Here is a 24,251-nt window from a genome sequence, read left to right on the forward strand (position 1 = left end):
CGATCTATCTATCTATCTATCTATTGCCAGACGCCTCAATCCCGTTTGGGGTGGCCACAAACAAATCGCCTCCACGTCGCCCTGTCCCCAGCCATTTCACTGCCCCGCTCCCAACTCACCCTCCCCTCTCTCATATACCTCTCCACCCCATCCCTCCATCTCATCCTCGGCCTCCCCCTCCCTCTTCCCCCCTCCACCTCACTCACATACACTCTCTTCGTCAGTCTCCCACCTTCCATCCTCTCCACATGGCCAAACCACCTCAGTGTGTTCCTCATAACGCTTCCTATCACATCCACATCCACACCACAACGCTCCTTTATATCCTCATTCGTCAGCCTGTCTCTCCATGTGACTCCACAGGCTCCTCTTAAATAACTCATTTCCACTGCTCTCACTCTTGACTTGTGTCCTTCCAACAACGTCCAAGCTTCACTTCCATACATTAGAGTTGGTATCACAATACTGTCATGTAGTAACTTTTTCACTTCCATGGTCACTTCCCTGTTTCTTATCACTGCTTTCAAAGAGCCAGCAACCTTTCTTCCCTACTGTACCCTTTCAAGCACTTCACCCTCTAAACCTCCATTCTTACTCATCACACTACCCAAGTACTTAAACGTACTCACATTTTCCAATTCTTCACCATCCAACCTCGCTGTACATTCACTGACTTCACCTCTCTCAAAGACCATCACTTTACTCTTCCCTATATTCACCTTTAGATTCCGTTTCTTACACACTCTCCCAAACTCATCCACCAAGCCTTGCAGCTCCCCTTTGTCTTCACTCAACAATACAGTATCATCTGCAAACAACTGTACAGGGAGTTTCCAAACACTATCCTCTCTCACCAGGGCCACTCCAACATCCACTACCCTACCTTGTACCTCTTTTATTACCCCATCCATGTAGAGATTGAACAACCATGGAGACATGACACATCCCTGTTTCAACCCAATCTTCAAAGAGAAAAATTCACTTAGTTCACCATCCACACGCACTGCAGCCTTAGCACCATCATACGAGTACATACTCTTCAAAGGATTCAACAACTTCCCATCTACTCCATATATTCTTAATACTTTCCACAATCCTTGTGTGAAAAATGTTTAATAGTTCTGGTTTAATAAATCGGGGCCCTCTTTCTGGGCACCAAACTGTGAAAAATATTTAATGTATACATGTCCGTATCCCTGTCGCGGTACCGCTATGTAAGAAATTTATGGTAAACAACTCGTAGATCGTTACTCTTCCCTAAAGTTGTCTAAGTAAATCAAACAAGTCTCAGAATTCGGTGAAACGTAACTTAACCTTAACTCACCTACAATAACTATTTCTCTTCTATCTCATAGCTAATCCCCCCTTGAATTGGCCAATTCATAAAGGTTACTTAGCTAGTGAAGAGGGAGTGATCAATAACCGATGACGATGAGCTGCTTAGTGTAATTGCTTGAGCAAGCAAGCATCTTTAAGGTGCGTATGTACAACCATGCTAGCTTGAGTATGACTAGGAACAGAGTGCTAACTCCACAAGGACTGGGAGTAGAGTGTGTGCGCGGCAGGATCTACCTCCCTCATAGAATAGTAGGTTGCCAACTATTAATTAATTACAGTACTAAATACAGTTAGATTACATCATGATATATACAGGGCGAATCTAACAAATTAATCTTAGTTTTACTTAAACTAAAGTTAAACCAAATATTCCCTTTAACTGTGTAAATATCTTAATTCCACATCTGCTTAACACGAGAATCTTTCCCTACTCGCCACGTCATCTAACGTGCAGACGCAGTTTAGGTCAGTGGAGAATACCACATAATTACATGTATTTACAATGTATAATTGTCCATGAGGGTTAAACGCAGTAGCATTTAATTTATCAATAACAAGAATTATTAAAGAGAACGTAATTTCTGGGTTATTAAAACCGCTTGAACAATTAACAACGGTCTCAAATTTTCCTCTGCCTTTAACCAGGGATAACTATGATAAAAGTAGAGAGTGCAACTGCTCTGGGGGAAAATATTTCCCACAGTTTTGGGGCCGGCGGAAAATGATACGCTGTATCATGTAATATGACCTTTAGCCAAGAGTCTCTCCATAGTTCTCGAGAACTCTGGGCTGCGGCCCTTCTAGGTCGCGCATCCTGACCCGTTTGATCTTCACCATCCCCTGGATCTGAAGTGGCTGCTAACTCAAGAGGTACCAGTTTATCAATAGTTTTTATACTGGTATGTCCCCTGCATTTTATTTTTACGAGTCTCAGCACCCCTTCAGAGTCTGGGTGTGTGGAGATCACTTTAGCTAATGGCCACTGGGATCTTGGCTGTTCGGTCTTCACTAAGACCACATCTCCTATGTTAATAACTGATTTGTTGCTGGCGGCCTGAGCTCCATAAAACCTCTCGCGTAGGCTCAAAAGATACTCATCGCTCCAATGTCTATTCCAAGTATCCAACACCCTTTTCAGACGTTGATATCTCTCCCACAGATGTTGTCCTAAATCATTATTTTCTATGTTAGGATCATCAATTTCTTCTTGGATATCCACATAAGGCATCGGATGGAGCTTCCTGCCATATAACATTTGAGCCAGTGTTAAGGCTTCTAGGGAGTCGCTAGTGTCATCTTGATAAGTCAAGGGTCTATTATTAATCCTGGTTTCAATTTCAGTTATTACTGTTCTTAAATCTTTTCTCGTGATCTTAGTTCTGTGTAATGTTTTCCTCAGGCAGTTCTTGACAATACCAATCATTCTTTCGGTAAATCCATTTTGCCTTGGAGCTCTTGGAGCTGTGAACTGCCAAATACAATTTCGGATTCCCAGCGCCGACTTAACCTTTGGGTTGTTCATTAGGTTCAACAGTAAGGGTGCTGCTCCAACAAAATTAGTTCCGTTGTCGTTTATTAACTTGCCAGGACAAGACCTTCTAGCGGCAAATCTGCGAAAGGCATTGAGGAATGTCTCTGAGCTTAGGTCTTCCGCTAGTTCTAAATGGACTGCCCTTGTGTAGGCACAAGTAAATAAACAAATGTAAACTTTATGGGGAGTTTCCTCACCCGTAACAGTTATGGCCCCTGTGTAGTCCACTCCTGTTATACGGAAGAGCCGACTTATGTTCACCCTATCCTTCGGTAGGGCTGGTGGTCCTGGGTAGTTATAAGGTTGCTGCTCATACCTCCTGTAAATGATGCAGTTTTTGAGATATTTTTTAATAACCTGTCTACCCTTAGGAATCCAGTACCTTTCCCGAATTCGGGCTAAGGTCTGCGGTACACCTCCATGAAGAGTGGAATCATGGGCTTCTTTTATAATAAGTTGTACAAAGCATCCGCTCTTGGGTAATAAAATGGGATGTTTGGTTTGGATGGGCAAGTTAGCCTTTACCAACCGGTCTCGACATCTTATCAGACCTTTTCCGTCTAAGAACAAGCCTAAATTCTTCATCAGCTTATTCCCTTTTCCAGTGTCTTGGCCTAAAAGTTTATATATTTCCCCGTAAGAATTTCTTTGTACTCCTTTCAGCCAGTATTCTAGGGGATCTAATTTCTGAAACCCCACCTTCTTATTCAAAAATTCAACAACCAATTTAGTAGTATTTAGAAGTTGTCTTATTGACGAGAATTGTCTGATGTCAGTTACTTCTGGCTCAGGTACTATAGGATTCAAGTTCACTACACTAACCTCTGCAATACGGTACTGTTTCTGTTCAGGCCAATCCTTAGTGAGTAACCATTTAGGACCTTTAAACCACAAATTATCTTTGATCAGTCTTCTTACGGACGAACCTCTCTAGAGCAGATCAGCTGGATTTTGTTTGGCGGACACATGCATGAAATTAAATTTGGAAGACAGCTTTTTAATAGTCTTCACTCTGTTGGACGAAAGGAATTTTACTATCTTCCCTTCCTATCCAGTAAAGACAAATCTCACTGTCAGTCCATATGTAAATATCCTCAAACTGAGTATCAAGAGTAGTGGTTATATACCTGGCCAATTTAGTTCCTACTTCTATGGAAGCCAATTCCATTTGAGGTAGGGTTCTTCCTGCAATTGGCGCAACTCTGGCCTTGGACATAATAATCTTACTATCCTCTCCTGTTGCGCAATAAGCTACTGCTCCATAAGCCCTTTGAGAAGCATCACAAAATATGTGTAAGTGCGACTTCTCATTACTGTTTATTTTCCTGGGAATACATATGCTTGATGTGGTTTCAAACTCCTTTCTAATCTGTTCCCATTGTTCCACATATGTCTCACCTAATTCAATGTCCCAGTCTAACTTTTCTCGCCAAGCCTCCTGTACTAAACATTTGCCCCTAATAACTATAGGACTGACCAATCCTAATGGGTCAAATAGTTTGGAAACCTGACTTAACAAGGACCTCTTGGTGAGAGTGACATCAAAGAACTTAATTGGTTTCAAACTTAGTACATCAGCTGTTGTATCCCAGTTAAGACCTAACACATTCTGAATTTTGGGAATGTCAGAATCTGGATAGTCCTCTTGTATTTTATTCCTCAAAAGCGGTGAATTTGTATTCCAGCTCTGCAACGGCAAATTTGCCTTCCCACATTCGGAACTGGCTACTTCATAAGCCTTCAAAGCTTCCGACTCTGTATCAGCAACATCTTGCAAATTATCCATATAAAAAGCCTGCCCTATTTCTGGACATTTGGCATTTTCAAAATGATGTTTTAAAGTGTTGCAAAGTAGGAAAGGATTAGCACAAGAGCCAAAGAGCACCGATCGGAAACAGTAAGTATTCAATGGACTATCCTCACTTTGAGGATCATGAGGCCAGAGGAATTTTGTAAAATTCCTATCCTCATCTCTCAGTCCTATTCTGAGAAAAGCCTTACTAATGTCTGCTGTGTAAGAGTAAGGTTTCTCTCTAAATCTTAGTAACACATTCCCTAACTTCTCCGTTAGTGTAGGTCCAGAGTATAGGCAATCGTTCAAGCAAGCTGATCCCTTGGACGCTTTACTACTACAGTTGAATACTATCCTTATGGGAGTAGTTACTGAATCCTTGCTTACAGCATGATGTGGTAAGTAGTGTCCTTCTTTGTGGTTAACAGGGTATTCTACCTCTTCTATAAATTTATTCTTCAATTGATCCTTTATAATATTATCATATAGGGTCAGATGTTCTGGTTTATCTCTCAACTTTCTTAGAAGAGAATTTAACTGACCTTTAGCTGCTTGGTAATTTGTTGGCAACTCTGAATGGTTTAGTTTCCATGGTAATCCTACCCAATACTGTCCATCCTTAAAACCCACAGACTGATTATACAAGTCCAAGGTTATTTTATCTTCAGGGGTTGGTTCCTCAGAGTGTATACCTACACTGTCTAGGTCCCACAGTTTGTGTACAGCTTCAATATTTTCATCCAACAAGTCATTTATCTTAGGTTCTAATTCTGCACCTATTCTAGCTACCATCAATGACTGTGTGGGAGTAACAAAGACTGAGTCTACTAGTTTGGCCTCTCCTTTAACTTGTTTTGGAAAAGGCAACTGACCCATAATAAGGTTACCTCCTGGATTCTTGAACAACTGTACCTTATTCTTCTTGAAAGTCCTATGTAGCAATCTTCCACAATAATCAGAACCAGTTATCATTTTTATGGGACCCACAGTATCTGATTCGACATTCCGTTTAGCCAAACTTATCCCTGAGCTTTGTAAATGATCAGAGGTTTCCTTCAATCCCTTTATGTATATACTTGTCTCCATATTATCAAGCACAGCTGCTGTTATACGGAATTTATATCTGCCTAATTGTATTACAGATCTAACTAAATCAAAAGACTGAGCCTTCCTAGTTGTTAAGAATCCTGTAATGGCTAGATTTACCTTGCCGATAACTGGTAACTTCAATTTCTTCACAATGTCTGCAGAAATGAAAGTTTTCTGAGCACCCGTATCAAACAGGGAACATACCAATTGGTTTCTATTCTCAAACAATACTTTCACATCTGCTATTGGTACTGCAGCTGGCATTACTAATGGAGCATTCTCTTTTGCAATTGTCATATTGACGCTTGCAGGTTTAGGAACCTCAATTTTCATCCTAGGGCATAAAGCACTATGATGATGATCTTTTTTGCATTTAAAGCAAAAATTTAATTTAGTCTTACAGTCCGCGGCAGTATGTTCGGAGTTCATACAGATTATACAACATCCCAGTTCCTGAAGCTTTCCTACTCTAGAAGCATAATCAGGATACTGTTGACAAGATGCACTGGAATGTTGCTCACCACAAAATACACAAACTTTCCTGTCTTTTACCATGGAAGGTTTTACTTCCTTAATATCCTCAGCATGTCTATTCCTTGGCTTTAATACTTTATTCTCAGCCTTTAAGGAGCTAAGGAAAGTACCTATCTCTTCTTTAGGCACATACTTAGTCTTCTCTGACTTAACTTTCCCAACCAGTTGGTTAGTGGGTTTTTTCCTTACTTCAGTCTTCTGTTTAACCTCAGTAGTGTTTAATGTTCCTTGCAAATGTTTACAGAGTTGCATCAAGCCTTCCTCAATCTCTTCACAGGAGAAATTATCCTTCTGGTACCTACCATACAAAGCATCCTTGGTTTTCGGTGGTAGCTTTAAGGACACAATTCTTGAAAGCACCCAATCTGATGTCTTAATATCTTCGTAAGTACCTAAGGCCCTTAATTTACAACTTATTGCAATTCTATATTTTTGCAAGGAGTCAAAATCGTGCCTAGGCGTGGGTAATTCTATTAGAGCCTTAGGCAATTGAGTTATAACTTGCTCCCTGTCTTCGTAGTTTTGTCTAAGGATGGTCAAAGCCACCTCATAGTTATTTTCTTCTACTGGTAATTCTTTTATCAGTTGATATGGTGTACCTTTGACCTGTCCTAACAGATACGTAAGTTTGCTGACTTTAGGGAGATCTGTTCTATCGTGTACCAAATATCTGAACTGATCCCAAAAGAATTTCCAGTTCTGGTCCCCATCAAACTCCGGAAGCGTTATTTGTGGCAACACAGCTCTACTCAGCTGTGCCACAGCAGCAGTGTCAGCTAATTTTGACTCTAGTGTCTTTACTACAGTTAAGTATTATTCTAATTTGTTTTCAAACTTCGTAGTTTCTGACTTTAAGAGTTCCTTATTCTCAGCCTTTACTATAGCCGCTTCTAAAGTTAAGTAACTCTCTTCGTACTTATTCCATCGATCTTTCAGGATATTTAGGAGACCATTTATTTTCTCCTTGGACAGAGGTATTTGGTCCAACGACTGGTTACAATCATTTATGGCTCTAGTTACCCATCCTGCCTTACTACTAGAAGATCTTTGCAGTAAAGAAACAGACATGTTGACGGAGTTCTAATTTAATAATTCAATTATGAATTCCAACCACAAATTTACCTCAACTTAGTAATGATTTGATTATTTTAAATTTTGAAGAGGGTAGGGATTAGGTCCTCTTTGTGCAAATTATCCCCATGGGTTATTAACCCTCTAAGGTTGCATTTATCCCCCCTCCCAATTTCGAAATATTCATTACACCTCAGCTAATTATTCATTTAATTTTGAGGAGTGTAGGGATTAGGTCTATAATTTCGACCTATCCCCCAGGGTTATTAAACCTCTAGAGTTCTATTTCATCCCCACACTCAATTGCCAAAACACCCATATTCCCCGAGCTCAGAATGAATTACCTCAATACTCCATAGGCCCACCCATAGCTTGTACAGCATAGAACTCTCCTTTCTTATGTTCTACATAATTTATAAATTTCTGCAGAACCGCTTCCCTACCATGACGGTTCCAATGTATACCATCAGCTTTCAACATTGCTTGGAAGGGCTTGGCATTAAAATGTATGAAATCCCTTCCCTTCCTGATCCGTTGCAACTTTCGGTTTACAGCTCTGGCTAAAATATTCTCCACTACTACATTGACCTCCACGTCCTCATGGATATCATTTCCTCCAAGGAACGGGACCATACGGTCATGCTCCCAGTCTAGTACGGCATTCAACCTTTCATCTTCAGAGAAAAAGCTTGCCTTTCCTCCCGGAGCTCTATAGACACGTACGTCCACGTCTTCCACTTCAACCGAACGTGGTAGTAAACTGTGCCCCACAAAAGCAACTTTAAACACATTCAGCGCCTCGGCACACATCAGCTATCCTCACTTGATCGGGGCACCAAAACTGTAAAAAATGTTTAATAGTTTTGGTAAACAAATCGGGGCCCTCTTTCTGGGCGCCAAAATGTGGAAAATATTTAATGTATACAAGTCGGTATCCCTGCCGGGGCACCGCTATGCAAGAATTTTCTGGTAAACAGCTCGTAGGTCGTTACTCCTCCCTAAAGTTGTCTAAGTAAATCAAACAAGTCTCAGAGTTAGGTGAAACGTAACTTAACCTTAACTCATCTACAATAACTATTTCTCTTCTATCTCATAGCTAATCCCCCCTTGAATTGGCCAATTCATAAAGGTTACTTAGCTAGTGAAGAGGGAGTGATCGATAACCGATGACGATGGGCTGCTTAGTGTAATTGCTTGAGCAAGCAAGCGTCCTTAAGGTGCGTATGTACAACCGTGCTAGCTTGAGTATGAATAGGAACAGAGTGCTAACTCCACAAGGTCTTGGAGCAGAGTGTGTGTGCGGCAGGATCTACCTCCCTCATTGAATGGTAGTTGCCAACTATTAATTAATTACAGTACTAAATACAGTTAAATTACATCATGATATATACAGGGCGAATCTAACAAATTAGTCTTAATTTTACTCAAACTAAAGTTAAACCAAATATTCCCTTTAACTGTGTAAATATCTTAATTCCACATCTGCTTAACATGAGAATCTTTCCCTACTCGCCACGTCATCTAACGCACAGACGCAGTTTAGGTCAGTGGAGAATACCACATAATTACATGTATTTACAATGTATAATTGTCCATGAGGGTTAAACGCAGTAGCATTTAATTTATCAATAACAAGAATTATTAAAGAGAACGTAATTTCTGGGTTATTAAAACCGCTTGAACAATTAACAACGGTCTCAAATTTTCCTCTGCCTTTAACCAGGGATAACTATGATAAAAGTAGAGAGCCCAACTGCTCTGGGGGAAAATATTTCCCACACCTTGTCTATCCACCCTGTCATATGCTTTCTCCAAATCCATGAAAGCCGCATACAACTTCTTTCCCTTCTCTAGAAACTTCTCCACTAAAGATCTAAGAATGAATATCTGATCTACACAAGCTCTTCCCTTCCTAAAGCCTCCCTGTTCTTCAACTAATTCCTCTGTTCTTTCTCTAACTCTGTCAATAAGTATCCTACCATACACTTTTCCTATTATACCAAGAAGACAAATGCCCCTATGATTACCACACACTTCTTTTTCCCCTTTTCCTTTGTACAAGGGAATAATTATACCTGACTTCCAATCCTCCGGGACTCTACCTTCCTCGCAGGCCAATCTGCACATCTTCCACATCCATTCTGCTACTATCTCTCCCCCATGCTTCAGCATTTCACCACATACTCCATCAATTCTTGGGGCTTTCCCCAATTTAACTTTCTTCATTGCTTCCACAACTTCTGTCCCACTGATTTCTTCCTGTCTTCGATATATATATATATATATATATATATATATATATATATATATATATATATATATATATATATATATATATATATATATGTATATGTATATATATATATATATATATATATATATATATATATATATATATATATATATATATATATATAAATTGAATCATCATTTTTGATCATGTTACCCTTGGCCTTAGTTACAATCTGGAGGCATTTGGACAGCCTGTCTGCCAAATTTTGGATGTATTCTACATTCACGTCCTTGACCCACATGTAGCAAATCTCGTCCATACGGCAAGGCGCTGATGAGGTATTGCATGTTGTAAGCTTGTCCCTCAATTAATTCCATGCTTTTTTTTTTATGGGATTCAAAACCGAGAGTTACCATGCCAACCTATTTCTTCATTTTCATGATCTGAAAGGACTTTCGTAACGCTATTTCCCTTTTGACAGACAGGGTCCAGTATAAAATGTTTGTAACCATGAATGCCATAAAATCGCAAGAGATATTTGTCCTGCAACGGCATATACCAGTCAGCATTCATCACTGTGTTCTTAGGAAGTAGAGGTCTCCCCTGCTCACTACGCTGCTAAAACAACCTCACGCCATTACAATGCCACTGTTCTTGACAGTCTGCTGTGTGTAGTGGAGGTCGTAGCGATTGACTTTTGGAGACCGCCTAACCTGCCTAATGCGAGGACGAAAACACATAAAAGTGCTTCCATCAGAGAGCATCACCTTCATCCAGTCTTCTTAGGTCAATCTTTGTATCTTCTTGCAAAGCCAAGCCGTTTCAGGGGTACTTGTATGGACAGAAATGGTGTCTTTGTTGGCTAGCGTAAAGGCAGGTTCAGATCCTTCTGCAGCGGGTGCTGGATGGTGTGGATACAGACACCTTGTAGGAGCCTGGGATGATTAACTTTGATGCGTAGCCATTTTATCAGGAGTTTTAAGGTCTTCCTGCTTGAAGAGATTGTATCTGTTACTTTCTTTTACTGTCATCGTGGACGAGGTTTTCTTGGCTGGAAAACATATCCTGGGAAGCCAAGGGGACCCTCCTATCCAACCTTTCTTACCGTCTGGTTCATTCTGCTATTGCTTTGGTAGGAATGTGCTCCTGCTTCCAGGAGAGAATACAAGCCTTTTTTCTCATATATATAAATATAAATATATATATATATATATATATATATATGTGTGTGTGTGTGTGTGTGTGTGTGTGTGTGTGTGTGTATACAGTAATCCCTGTACTATCTGGACGCCCATTCTGGACTCCCCACTTACCGGACATTGTCAGCCTGGACCTTCGGAACCCAAAAATGGCCAAAAAAAAAGTAAAAATCCCTCCCAAATTCGAATTTTTTCCCACTCGTAATTTGAAACTGCCACGTGGCGCTGCGCAACACCAAACAGCTGTTTATACCACGGCCCCTTCACCCCTTCCTTCCTCCCCCTTCCCTCCTCCCCAGTCAGGGTTGCCATTTGGTATTTTTCATTACCAAATGTGGGCCAATTTGATATTGGAAAGTTCGTTTGGTAGTGAATCAGCATGATCCATTACCAAACAGATTTTTCACATGTATGAAGATGCTGTATAGAGAATGGAGACGGTGGACTGTCTGCTCTCTTTGATTAATCTGCTAGCATACATAGCACAAAAATAAACATGCTGCTAATTATAAGGAGGGTGATTATTTCCATTTGTACATGAAGAGTAAATGCTTCCTTTAAGAATCTGGTAATCATTCATTCATTGCCAGACACCATGTATCCCAAACGGGGTGGCCAAGGGCTTAGAGTTAATTGTTTTACAGGGAGGGGCACTAATCTTCCACCAACCCCACTTGACACATAGGAAGAACGTTTTGCCAACAGCATCTGGTGTTCCCAGGCGGTCACCCATCCAAGTACTAACCAGACCCAACGTTGCTTAACTTCGCTGATCGGACGGGAAGCGGTGTACTCAACGTGGCAATGAAAAGTTAAATTTGGTAATGAAAAATGAGGAGTTTGGTAATATGGCTGAGCTCAGATCTGACAACCCTGTCCCCAGTTACTGCTTAACCATTGTCCAGGGAAGACGTTCATCGCAATGGATGCCGCAATGAAATGATCAGATCTTGAATTTGGCTCTCTATTGTATTTTGTTTTTCTCTTGGAGGGAACTGTTATTGCGGGCTCATGGCCTTTGGTTCCTTCTTCTTCGCATAAAAAAAAGTGCTCGTTTTTGTGAATAAACAGTGAATAACCTGCAATACCTCGCCACTAGACCACATGGGAATTTACAGTGTTATGCAGTGTTAAGAAATATAGAATTTAGAGTGCAAAGGATTAAGTGTGGAGTGCAAAGTGGCGGTTGAAACTGGCGTGGTGCAATTAAGAACAGAATGTGCAGTGTTAAATAATTATAACTCACAGTGCAAAGAATTAATTGTAGCACAACACTGGATTACTGTACGTGCTTCAAGAGCATTTTCACAACTACCAGAGCCTTAGAGGCGGTGGCCACAGACGGGCTGTAAATACCCTGTACACCTAAGTATTTTCCATACTCAGTTCTAATTCTTCATTCTCTGGTTCCTTTTCGCTTATTTCATGCTTTATGTCCATTATTGGTGTGAATAGGGTCTTAAATAGGTTTAAATAAGTGCTATGCCTGTCCAGTAGGGGGTTATTTAGGTAGCTTTCAACGTTAGGCTGGGTTAGGGTCATAAGTACCAGTCCTGCAGGCAGATGCCCACTTTCAGGACGGGACCACTTTTTGGACATGCCTTTGGCTCTATTACATCGATAGTGGAGGGATCACTTATATATATATATATATATATATATATATATATATATATATATATATATATATATATATATATATATATGATCATCATTATGAACCATTGCAAGTCCACTGTTGAACAATGGCCTTCCCCAACCTTCACGAATCCCTTGACTGAGTCAATCTCTCCCACATTTTGCCTGCAAACTTGACTATCTTCTCTCTCCATCTCCTGTCTTGCTTTTTTCTGCTACTCTTACAATCTCTTGGAGTCCAGTCAGTCAGCCTCTTGCTCAATCGGGTTATCGCTTTTTCTTGCTACAGTACATAGCTGGCCCACCTTCACTGTTATTTTATAACTTTTATAATGTCTTTGACTTTAGTCTGCCCTCTCACCCAAGTTAACCCTTTCCTCTTCTCTTAAAGATTTTCCCAAAGTTGACCTTTCCATCGGTCTTTGAGAATGGATTAGTTGATTTTCCATCGTTTTGGTCAGTTTCCAGGTCTCACAACCGCATGGAATAGCTGGAATTATACATTTATTATAATTATACTAATCGTTTCATAAATATTAGCAAGTTAGTTTTCAGCATGTCTCTGTGTTTACCGAAAGCTTTCCATCCACGTGTAATGCATCTTTTAATTCGCTGTCATTGTCTTTCGTTAGTTTAATATTTGCCCCAAGTACTGTAATTGTACTACTCGACTTTTTCAAGAATTTCATTGCTTATTCTGATGATTATCTTTGGTGTATTTGGATTAAACAGTAGTTTTACACCGGTTCATCTTTAGTCCTACTTCGAAACTTTCTCTGTTCAGAGCAATTAACATTTTTTGCAATGTCTCTTCTGTTTCGGAGATTAGGACAATGTCATCTGCAAATCTTAAATGGCTTAGTTTTTCTCCATGTATGTCTATCTCTTTGTTTTCCCAGTCTAGCTTTCTGAAAATACTTTCTAGGCATGCTGTAAATAATTTTTCTGGTGAAACTGTATCTTCCTGACGCAGGCCCTTCTCAATCTTAATTTTTCAGAGTCTTTAAATAATTAACTGTAGCAGTTCCCTCTTTATATGTTTTCGAGCAGTTTTACAATGCTCTCATTTACTCCTTGTTCCCGCAATGAATTTATAATTGTTATGTGCTCCACTAAGTCGAAAGCCTTTTCGTAATCAACAAAGCCTAAGCACAGTGGTTTATTATATTCTGTAGGTTCCATTGTGCGTAAATGATCAGTTGTTGAATACCTACTTCGGAATCCTGCCTGTTCAAGAAGTTGGTTTTCTTCCAAATTTGTTGTTATTCTGTTCGGATGGACTTTAGTGAAAAGTTTGTAAATGACTGATAATAAGGCGATGGGTCGATCGTTACTAAGATGTTTTGAGTCCCCTTTTTGTAAAGTAAAATAACTATTGCAGTACATCATGTTTTGGGAATTTTCTTCTTTTTTATACACTAATTAAATGAGTGGGCGAGCCTGTTATGCACCTCAGCTCCTGCATCCAACAGTAAATCTGCCTCTATTCTATGTTCTGAGGCCTTCCCTCGTTTCATATTTTTAAGAGAAGTGTTTACTTTGTCTGGCGTTACGTCAGGTAACCGTATATGTACATAACATATACCGTATATGTACCCATAATATAGTTATCGATAATTTATACATGTATATAAAATCTCTCTCTCTCTCTCTCTCTCTCTCTCTCGCTCTCTCTCTCTCAGTCTATCTATCTATCTATCTGTCTATATCCATCTATCTATCTATCTATCTCTGTCTATGTATCTATCTATTTATCTATCTATCCATCTATGTATCTCTCTCTCTCTCTCTTATAATCTTATAATACATTGCAAGCCATTGTCCCTGCCCACTCTCAATTCCTACCATCATCTAGGGGGCTATACCTACGGCTTCACACTAATTCTTGTTATCCAGTGATACGGTAGTAGTTTCATACTTTGACAAACTGCAGGAGGAACAGTTTTGCAATTGCACTGATATGCATTACCATTTAAAAAATAAAATAATAACTACCAATACCAGGCCTTTTTTTCAGAGCGAAACCCCGTCATTGACTTTACTTCAGCCAGCGGTAGGACTGCATGGTGAGTAGAAGCTGTGGTTATTGAGTAAGGATAATAAAATGACCTTGTCTCTCTACTAATGTGTTACAGATGGGACTACACATACCCATTTGATCAGGATACTCTGGGCTTCGCCATGGCTAAGCCTGTGTTAAAGCCTAGCTGGCTCAGTTTCTGCTATCCTCTTGGCAACCAGTTGTGGGCAGGAATCTTCACATCTGCTCTGGTATTCTGCTCGACTCTGATGATGGTGAGTATGAGGTATACAACACCACCATCTTCAAACTAAACAGTATTAACATAAGTCATCGTGGTTACCTCTTAACATAGTGTAAGTCCTATAGCCCAGCATTTAGGAGTCTAGAAAATTCATAAGTCCGGCATCAGTCTATAATACAATTTACCAGTATATTAAAACTGATATACCTCTGTGTGTGAACCAGTTGGTAGAGCTTATGGGGTTGACGCCACAAGGCTTAGTGCTTTCCATTGCAGTTTCTTACTCTCTTACAGTTATGCCCTGATAGCATTTGATCCATTCCTCCATGCCACCCTTCACCCCTGCGTCCCTCCATCTGGTTTCATTTTTACCCTCAGATAAGAAAAGAAAATAAGGTTTTATTACAAAAGTATAACTGGAAGATGGTTAGTGAGTACACGGTACACTCAATGATATTTTTTAAAAATGCTTGTAGTTATTGGTGTTACATGTGTGCCCGTGTGTATGAGCGGAAACGAGGTCACCTTCAGAACTGACCTGTTCTCTTTATAGGTGTTGTTACATAGCCTATGATTTCATCATCCTTTGTGTAATTCTAACGTACAGTATGCTGCATGTTTGATCACGAGCGTGTTCTACCTCACTCCCCCCCTCCTTCCTTATATTAGAGTAAGTCGTTCTTTCTGTTGTTCAGAGCAGGAGTGTCAACTCTTTGTCCCCTCTGGCTTCATTTGCGCGTCCTTCTTACAAGTTGTATCAAGCTCTGCCGGCCCCTATAAAATGAGCTCAGTCTCTGCATTATTGCAACTTAGATCTACTCCTCATTTTGCTCACATCTCTGTCCTCCCCTGTACAGTTATTATTGTGAGTGCTCAGGAAGTCTCCAACCATCTAACAGCTGTGTAATTTGAGTATAAGTGTTATTACATTTTGTTCTTGTACTGTATAGCATAAGGTGTTGATTCGTAGGCCTAGTAAAGTTTTTGTAATTCATATTGTCAGCCAGTGGTAATAATATTTTGTATCTGTAATAATATATCTTGCGTTAACTGAGCATTATCCAGTGTTTTCTCATTTTATCAGGGCTGACTTAGATAAATTTACTCATGCTAATTTCGTGTTAATAGAGGCTATTGCAGTTAACCATATATTTAACCTGTTTTTTTGCCATTACATTATCCTTATGAGTCCTGAATATTTTGTTGTTAGTTTGAGCATTAAACTTTAACTTGTAATTTTACCTAACTCTTTTGTTTTGAACCTGGAACTTTACGGGACAGTAGTGATTTTTAGTATTCTCACTTAAAGTGTACATTATCTTTCTCTGTTCCGTAACATAAATTTGGCGACCACTTATCAGGATATTCAGGATATTATCATAAGGATATTGCTTGATATTTTGTGACTGTGATTTATTCATGATGTCTACTATTACTACTCTTGATGAAGCCAAAGATTTTTTGTCAAATGTGCAAACAGTGTGTGATGTAGAAAATAGAACAAAGAATGAACTTAAGATTGTTGCTCAACAGTTGGGAATTGTTGTTCACTCTCATCATTCTAAAGATCAAATTGTTGACATGATTAATGAAAGCTTGTTTAATGTAATTCCTCCAAATGAGCAAACGCAGATTGAATTAGCTAAGTTACAGCTAGCCCTGCAGGAGGCTCGTGCTAAGGAGGCTGAATTTCAGGCAAATGCTCGTATTCAGGAGGCACAGGCTCAGGCACAAATTGAACTAGCTAGGATTCAGGCAGACCATGAGTATCGCATGAAACAAGGTGGAACTGGATCATCTAGCTCTGATGATTTTGATGTGGCTAAAAATGTTAAACTTGTCCCTCCTTTTAATGAATCTGATTTAACAAAGTATTTTCAGTTGTTTGAGAGGGTAGCTACAGGTTTTAATTGGCCCAAAGAGTATTGGCCAGTACTCCTTCAAATTGTTCTCACCGGTAAAGCTCAAGTAACTTATGCAGCTTTGCCTCAGGATCAATGTGATAATTGTGATGTAGTTAAGAGCTTGATTCTTAAAGCCTATGAGCTTGTTCCTGAAGCCTATAGAGTAAAATTTAGGACAACTTATAAGCAAGATAAGCAATCCCATGTTGAGTATGCAAAAATCAAAGAAGATCTGTTAGAGCAGTGGTTAAATTCTAAAAATGTGGATTCTGATTTTGGTAAATTTAAGCAGATGATTTTGCTGGAGGACTTCAAAAGGTGTATTAATAAAGATGTAAGCCTATATCTTGAGAAAAGAATAGATAATTTGTCTGATGCTGCAGTTTTAGCTGATGAATATGTTCTCACTCACAAGAGATATTCTAAAGAAAAAAGGAAAGCTGAGAGTAAGTACGTTGCCTCTACTCAGAGTACAGGTAACAGGAAAGAGAATAAAGATGATGTTTCTCAGGAAGTAAATACCAGCTCCACCTCTAGATTTCAGAAAAGTAAGTGTACTTATTGTAGTAAGCTTGGTCATACTACGCAGAAATGTTTCAGGAGACAGTGTGATGTGAACAAAAAGGAGTCTTTAAATATTCAGCCAAATGGTCTAGTGTCCACCCTTGAGAGTTCTCAGAATTCTTTAACTGAGTTAACTGAACCTGCTTTGAGGGGTAAATTAAATTCTCATGATGAAGCTCCTCTTTTGAGCAGTAACGTGGGTGACACTCTCAAGAGTTCATGTGCTAATTTCCTGTCTGATGGTTTTGTCAGTCCTCTGGACAGTAATGACAGGAAATCAGTTCAAATATATCGTGATACAGGTGCTTGCCAATCCCTTATGCTGACCAGTGTTCTAGGCTCTAATGTTAATTCCTCTGATGAAACTGTATTACAAGGTCCCTCTGTGCAGAGTGAATTTAGAGTCTGGTTTTGTTAATGGTTCTGTTATGGTTGGGTTGGTTGAGACACTCCCAATGTCAGGTGCAACTTTCTTACTTGGAAATGATATTGGTGGAAGTCAAGTGTGTCCAGCTCTTCAGTTGTCTAGTGAGCCAGTGGCTGCGGCCCAGGATTGTGATGTCCCTGATGTGTTCTCTGCATTTGCTGTCACTAGGGCTAAGTCTAAAGTTACTGGTGACTTAGAGGATAATGATGATGATGATGTTATCCTAGCTGACACTTTTCTTGCTAATTTGGACCACTCACCAGATGAGGCAGTACCCCGTAGTGTTGATAATTTGTCTTGTCAAGAGTTGGTTGAGTTGCAGGTTGCTGACCCTGAGTTGAAAGGTCTAGCGAACTCTGCTTGCAGTGAGGAAGAGTCAGCTGGTGCTTCTACTTGTTATTATATAAAGTCAGGAGTACCTATGAGGAAGTGGAGACCCCCAACAGCATCAGCCGACTGTGATTGGGAGGTTGTACATCAAGTTGTCATCCCTCGTGTTTGTAGGCAGGATATCATTAGAGTGGCTCATGATTCCAGTTTGGCAGGACACCTTGGAGTGAGGAAGACTGTGGCAAGCATTTTGAAACACTTCTACTGGCCAGGTATCTTCAGGGATGTTTCCTGGTATTGTAAGTCTTGTCACACCTGTCAAGTTGTGGGGAAGTGTAATCAGACCGAAAAGGTTGCACCTCTAGTTCCCATTCCTCCTTTTGAGGCGCCATTCACCCATGTGTTGGTGGATATTGTGGGCCCTCTTCCTAAGACTTGTTCAGGATTTTCTTATGTGTTGACCCTGATTGATATGGCTACTCGTTATCCTGAAACCATTCCACTTAGAAATATCTCAGCAAAGAACGTGGTTAAGGAAATGCTAGGGTTCTTCACAAAGTTTGGTCTGCCCAAGGAGGTACAGTCAGACCGGGGAAGTAATTTCATGTCAAATGTTTTCAAGCAGTCTCTGAAAGAGTTGGGCATCACCCAGATCACATCTTCAGCTTACCATTCCCAGACCCAAGGAGCATTGGAGAGATATCATCAAACACTCAAATCGATGCTCAAGAAATACTGTTTGGAACATCAGAAAGACTGGGATAAAGGTCTTCCATTCGTTGTATTTGCCGCAAGAGAATCTCCAAATGAATCACTGGGCTTCTCACCTTTTGAACTACTGTTTGGCCATGAAGTAAGAGGACCCCTTAAGTTACTCAAGGAATGCTGGCTGTCGGAGGAAGATGACGTCAACCTGCTGGAGTATGTGATGAAGTTCAAAGAACGGCTGTCCACTGCTTTACAGCTGGCGAGAGAGAATTTAGGAGCTGCTCAGGAGAAGATGAAGACTTGGTATGATAAGAAGTCCAGGTTACGCCACTTTCAGCCAGGAGATCAGGGTTTGATTCTGCTACCAGTGCATGGGCAACCTCTTCAAGCCAAGTTTAGTGGTCCTTATTTCATGGAGAAGAAACTCAGTGATGTCAGCTATGTCATCGCCACACCAGATAGTAGAAAGAACAAGCAACTTTGTCACATCAACATGCTAAAGTTATATCACAGGCGGGACGAAAATAACCCAGTCTGCAATGTAGCTGTTCCTCCCGAGTCTGCAAGTGAAGTTCTCCCATGCAGTATGAGCCTGAGTGATAGTTTGGGGAAGAATCCTGATATCATGAATGATCTCCAGACTAAGCTTTCTCATCTAGCTCCCAAGGAAAGGCAGGAGTTTTCGGCATTACTGCAGGAGTACCCGCAAGTGTTCCGTGCCACTCCAGGAAGAACCACTGTGTTGATGCATGATGTCGATGTTGGAGACGCAAAGCCAATTAAATTGCCTCCTTACCGTGTGAACCCAGTGAAAGTTCCTCTCATCCAGAAGGAGCTTGGCTACCTGTTGGACCACAAGATGATTGAGCCCTGTCAGAGCGAGTGGAGTTCTCCTGTCACTCTAGTCCCTAAGCCAGGTGGGTCACAGCGGCTTTGCATCGACTACAGACGTGTTAATCAGATCACCAAAACAGACACTTACCCTCTCCCTCGCGTGGAAGATTGCATAGACAAGATCGGAAAGGCTAGGTACATAAGTAAGTTTGATTTGTTAAAGGGATACTGGCAAGTACCTATGACTGAACGTGCTAGGGAGATCTCATGTTTTGTAACACTAGGAAAGACTTTTGCATGTTCTGTAATGCCATATGGTATGAAGAATGCACCAGCCACTTTTCAGAAACTCATGAATGTTGTAACAGAGGGTTTGGCAGGGTGTGTTGTTTATATTGATGATGTATTAATCTTCAGTGACAACTGGAAAGATCACCTATGCCATGTCAGTAAATTTCTTGAGCGTTTGGTTCAGGCTAATCTTGTAGCTAATTTATCAAAGTGTGAGTTTGGTCAAGCTAAAGTTCATTACCTTGGATACATAATTGGTGATGGACATGTTGCACCACCAGGAGCTAAGGTTCAGGTTATAAGTGATCTTCCCGGACCTAAAAGTAGGAAAGAACTACAAAGATTTTTGGGAATGGTAGGTTATTACAGGAGATTTGTTCTTAACTTTTCAATTCTTGTATCACCACTTACAGACCTACTGAAAAAGGGAGTTAAATTTGTCTGGACCGATGACTGTGAATCTTCTTTCAGCAAACTTAAAGCTATCCTATTAAGTCAGCCAGTGCTCGCTACTCCAAATTTTGTTAAGCCTTTTAAGATGGCTGTTGATGCAAGTGATACAGGAGCTGGGGCTGTTTTGCTGCAAGAGGATGATCAGGGTATTGAACATCCTGTATCTTATTACAGTAAGAAGTTCACTCCACCTCAAAAGAACTACTCAACTATTGAGAAAGAGCTTTTGGCCTTGATTTTGGGTTTACAGCATTTTTCATTTTATTTGTGTTTTGGTTTTGACCCCATAGTCATTTATACCGATCATAACCCACTGAAATTCCTTAGTAAGTTTAAAGATAAAAATCAGAGATTGACAAGATGGAGTCTACTTCTTCAGGAGTATTCATTAGACATACAACATGTCAAGGGGAAAGAAAATGTTATTGCAGATTGCTTATCTAGACTTTAGACAGATTGTTTTAGAGTAATAAGAAATTTCCTTTGTAAATTTCTTTTTCTTTGTGGGGAGGTGTTACATAGCCTATGATTTCATCATCCTTTGTGTAATTCTAACGTACAGTATGCTGCATGTTTGATCACGAGCGTGTTCTACCTCACTCCCCCCCTCCTCCCTTATAGTAGAGTAAGTCGTTCTTTCTGTTGTTCAGAGCAGGAGTGTCAACTCTTTGACCCCTCTGGCTTCATTTGCGCGTCCTTCTTACAAGTTGTATCAAGCTCTGCCGGCCCCAATATAATGAGCTCAGTCTCTACATTAATTGCCACTTAGATCTACTCCTCATTTTGCTCACATCTCTACAGGGGAGGACACAGTTTTTATTATTGTGAGTGCTCAGGGAGTCTCCAACCATCTAGCAGCTGTGTAATTTGAATATAAGTGTTATTACATTTTGTTCTTGTACTGTATAGCATAAGGTGTTGATTCGTAGGCCTAGTAAAGTTTTTGGAATTCATATTGTCAGCCAGTGGTAATAATATTTTGTATCTGTAATAATATATCTTGCGTTAACTGAGCATTATCCAGTGTTTTCTCATTTTATCAGGGCTGACTTAGATAAATTTACTCATGCTAATTTCGTGTTAATAGAGGCTATTGCAGTTAACCATATATTTAACCTGTTTTTTGCCATTACATTATCCTTATGAGTCCTGAATGTTTTGTTGCTAGTTTGAGCATTAAACTTTAACTTGTAATTTTACCTAACTCTTTTGTTTTGAACCTGGAACTTTACGGGACAGTAGTGATTTTTAGTATTCTCACTTAAAGTGTACATTACCTTTCTCTGTTCCGTAACAGTGTTTTGCCAGTAACCTGCGTGAAAAACATTTTTACATACTTACATGGATCTCAAAATTCTCAGATCATAAAAGCACATGATCATAAATAAAAAGCATACAGTAATAATCAACACCCACATTGTCATAAACACGACTGTATAGTCATAAATTCTGGCACATGGTCATAAGCAGTATATCTGAATAATGTTGGCTGATTACAGTTTATCAGGCTAAAATAAATCAAAATAGTAATGAGATGATGGGGGATGTACGATCAGAATGCCAGAAATTATCCATAGAGACGAAAGTGGATCTTAATTTTGAAGCATCAGTGCTTCTGGCCAAGCAGCATAGGTATTTGTATTACTAAGATGAAAATTACATTTTTCTACAATGTGGAGGTATAATACAATACGGCTGGAATGGGTAAGTGATAACACATGGTAGTATGTAGGCAATAAGTATATATTCAGTACAGTAATAGAACATAGATGAATTTTATTAAAAGCAAGAAGATATATTAAGTAATGCATATCAGTGGCCTCGGCTGTTTGGGCAAGGTAGACTGGCGAGTATTCGCAAGCCAGTGTTGTTTGTGAAACGATCTAGTGGGTGTGTAATGGTAAATATTCAGGTGTATCTCGGAGATAAAGTAAAACGTGTCTAAACTCTTTGATTTACGACTGCACATTCAAACAAAACCTGTAGCCGTATGTTACTGTGTGGGCTGGCAAGTTATTAACTAAGCTTCTGTCTTCTGTCGTAATTATGTTAACACTACATTGTCATAAATGCTTCCACGTGTTCATAAACACCACCACAAACACGTAGAATACACCATATTACTATAACTACGAAATTTTATTTAGCACCACCACATGGTCATTAACACCAACAGATGATAACAAAAAAGAGCGAAGGGGGGAATCTTATGCACTAGCTGTGAAATAGAAGCTAAGTCTTACCACAACTGTCTGATTTTCAAACTTGAAAACGGGTGATATTTATCCTTTTATTTCAGACTTACCTAGAAAATTTTCTGTATCTCAAGACAGCCAAGGCAAAGAAAAAGAGGACAGGGAGGTGTCTGGGTGACTGGCAAAAAGGGAAGGATTTTTTTATGTCACATTACAAAGTAGTTTGGAGCAGGAGCATAGACAAGAAAAAATACTGGCTATAAAAAAACGTTCATAATAAATACCACATATCACAGCATTCCTTATTATCCCATTTAGGCACTTGGACCTGCAGTCCTGAACAGTACTGAATCCCTAATGGTTTTGAACCAATGGACTAAATAGCTTAGTGGGAGAAGTGCAGAACCATTGCACCTGCTGAAAATGTGGGCTGGCGGATAGGAAAGCTGAAGTGATAGACAAGTGATGCTTTCTACATGAATATCACAAGGAAATTTTTTCAGATTCGCATTTCCCACATCACCCATAACCATTCACATCAACTTTTCTCAGACTTTCTTCACAACACTGCAAAGATTGCAGCAAAAAGTCACATTCACAGTGTCCAGTAACAGTTATTGTATTTTTCGGCAACACCTTTAAGAACACCGTAGAAACAGGTACTACAAGAACTTCCTCATTTCTACTCACCACTTACACTGATATCTTTCAGCAACGCCTCGTAAACATACTACAGATATAAAGTTGCACTAAAAACTTACGGTCTTTTCTGGATATATGTCTGATGTTACACACACACACACACACACACACACACACACTTAGAGATACATACATACATACATACATAGATTTTACGCCTCTTCACTAACACTGGGTGTTTCAGAACTTTCTTTTATTTAATTACCACAAAGCATTCTACATGTATGTTCAGTCATTCACAGTCCTGGGAATTGCTGAAACTGAAGCACTGTATTCAATAATCAATTCATTCTCAGCATGAAGGTGTTGACATGAAAACTTTCATTCGCACATAATTCACAATGTCGAGCCACACAATTTCTGAGCATTGCACTATACAGTATGTCACAGCTGAAGCTGCAGCATTCCTTTCTTCTCGTACAGATCACCAGATCTCGGCTTTGGCGGACTAAACATGGACGACTGAGCTCTGGATCAGTGGTACTGGAGGTAGTGGGTAGCTTTCTGGGGCAAGGGCTCGTACAGCGTCTCTCAGCCAGTCGGTCTAACTACATCTTGGTGGGGTCTTGGCTTATATTTAGCGTGGTGGTGAGTGCAGCATATCGCGGCAGCCTCATCGCCTCTCTCAATCTACCCAGGCTACCACCTAGACCAGAAACAGCAGAAGAGCTGATCAAAGCGGTGGAGAGGTGAGAGCATGGAAGGCAGAGGTGGAAGTTGCTGATCTTGTTACTGCCGTTGTTAGTCTTACAACCACCAAACGATTTAAATCACCTAAGAAATACTTTAAGATTTAGAGGCTGATGCCAAGAAACTGCAGAAGAACTGATCAAGACAGTGGAAAGGTGAGGGTATATAGGGTGAGGTGCAGGAAATGTTGGTGAGTGATGGGGTCACTGGGAAGGAAAAAGTTTCATATACTTGAATTTTACAAAAACGTGGACAACAGAAGGTTGCTGATTAATGAGAAATTATGTAGCCAATAGGTGGGCTGGTTATGGAAGTACATCTACTAGCTGTGATACACTAGAAGTAGAGGAGACCAAGACCTTTAAAATCTCACAGGATTTGCACCGACAGCCAATAAATTCTATATATAAAGTTGTAAAACGAAAGGTGTTTTGGTTCGCAAAATATGGCGTTCACAAATCTAC

At 40.0% G+C, this 24,251-nt stretch overlaps 1 protein-coding gene and 1 pseudogene across 1 annotated transcript in view; one reads left to right on the plus strand and one right to left on the minus strand.

Moving 5' to 3' along the window:
• The window catches only part of LOC145411044 (putative glutamate receptor), a 31,305-nt gene extending 7,515 nt beyond the window's left edge, over positions 1-23,790 (plus strand). The window contains exons 3-4 of the mRNA XM_080281106.1: positions 14,561-14,720; positions 23,521-23,790. Coding sequence (XP_080137232.1) covers positions 14,561-14,720; positions 23,521-23,790 — 430 coding nt within the window. The remainder of the gene's footprint in view (positions 1-14,560; positions 14,721-23,520) is intronic.
• LOC145411088 (5S ribosomal RNA) lies at positions 11,484-11,596 on the minus strand (annotated as a pseudogene).
• Positions 23,791-24,251: the final 461 nt, after the last annotated feature.

Source organism: Coenobita brevimanus, chromosome 87 (assembly GCF_032717465.1).
Source record: "Coenobita brevimanus isolate Jiangsu-jjx chromosome 87, ASM3271746v2, whole genome shotgun sequence".
NCBI lineage: Eukaryota > Metazoa > Arthropoda > Malacostraca > Decapoda > Coenobitidae > Coenobita > Coenobita brevimanus.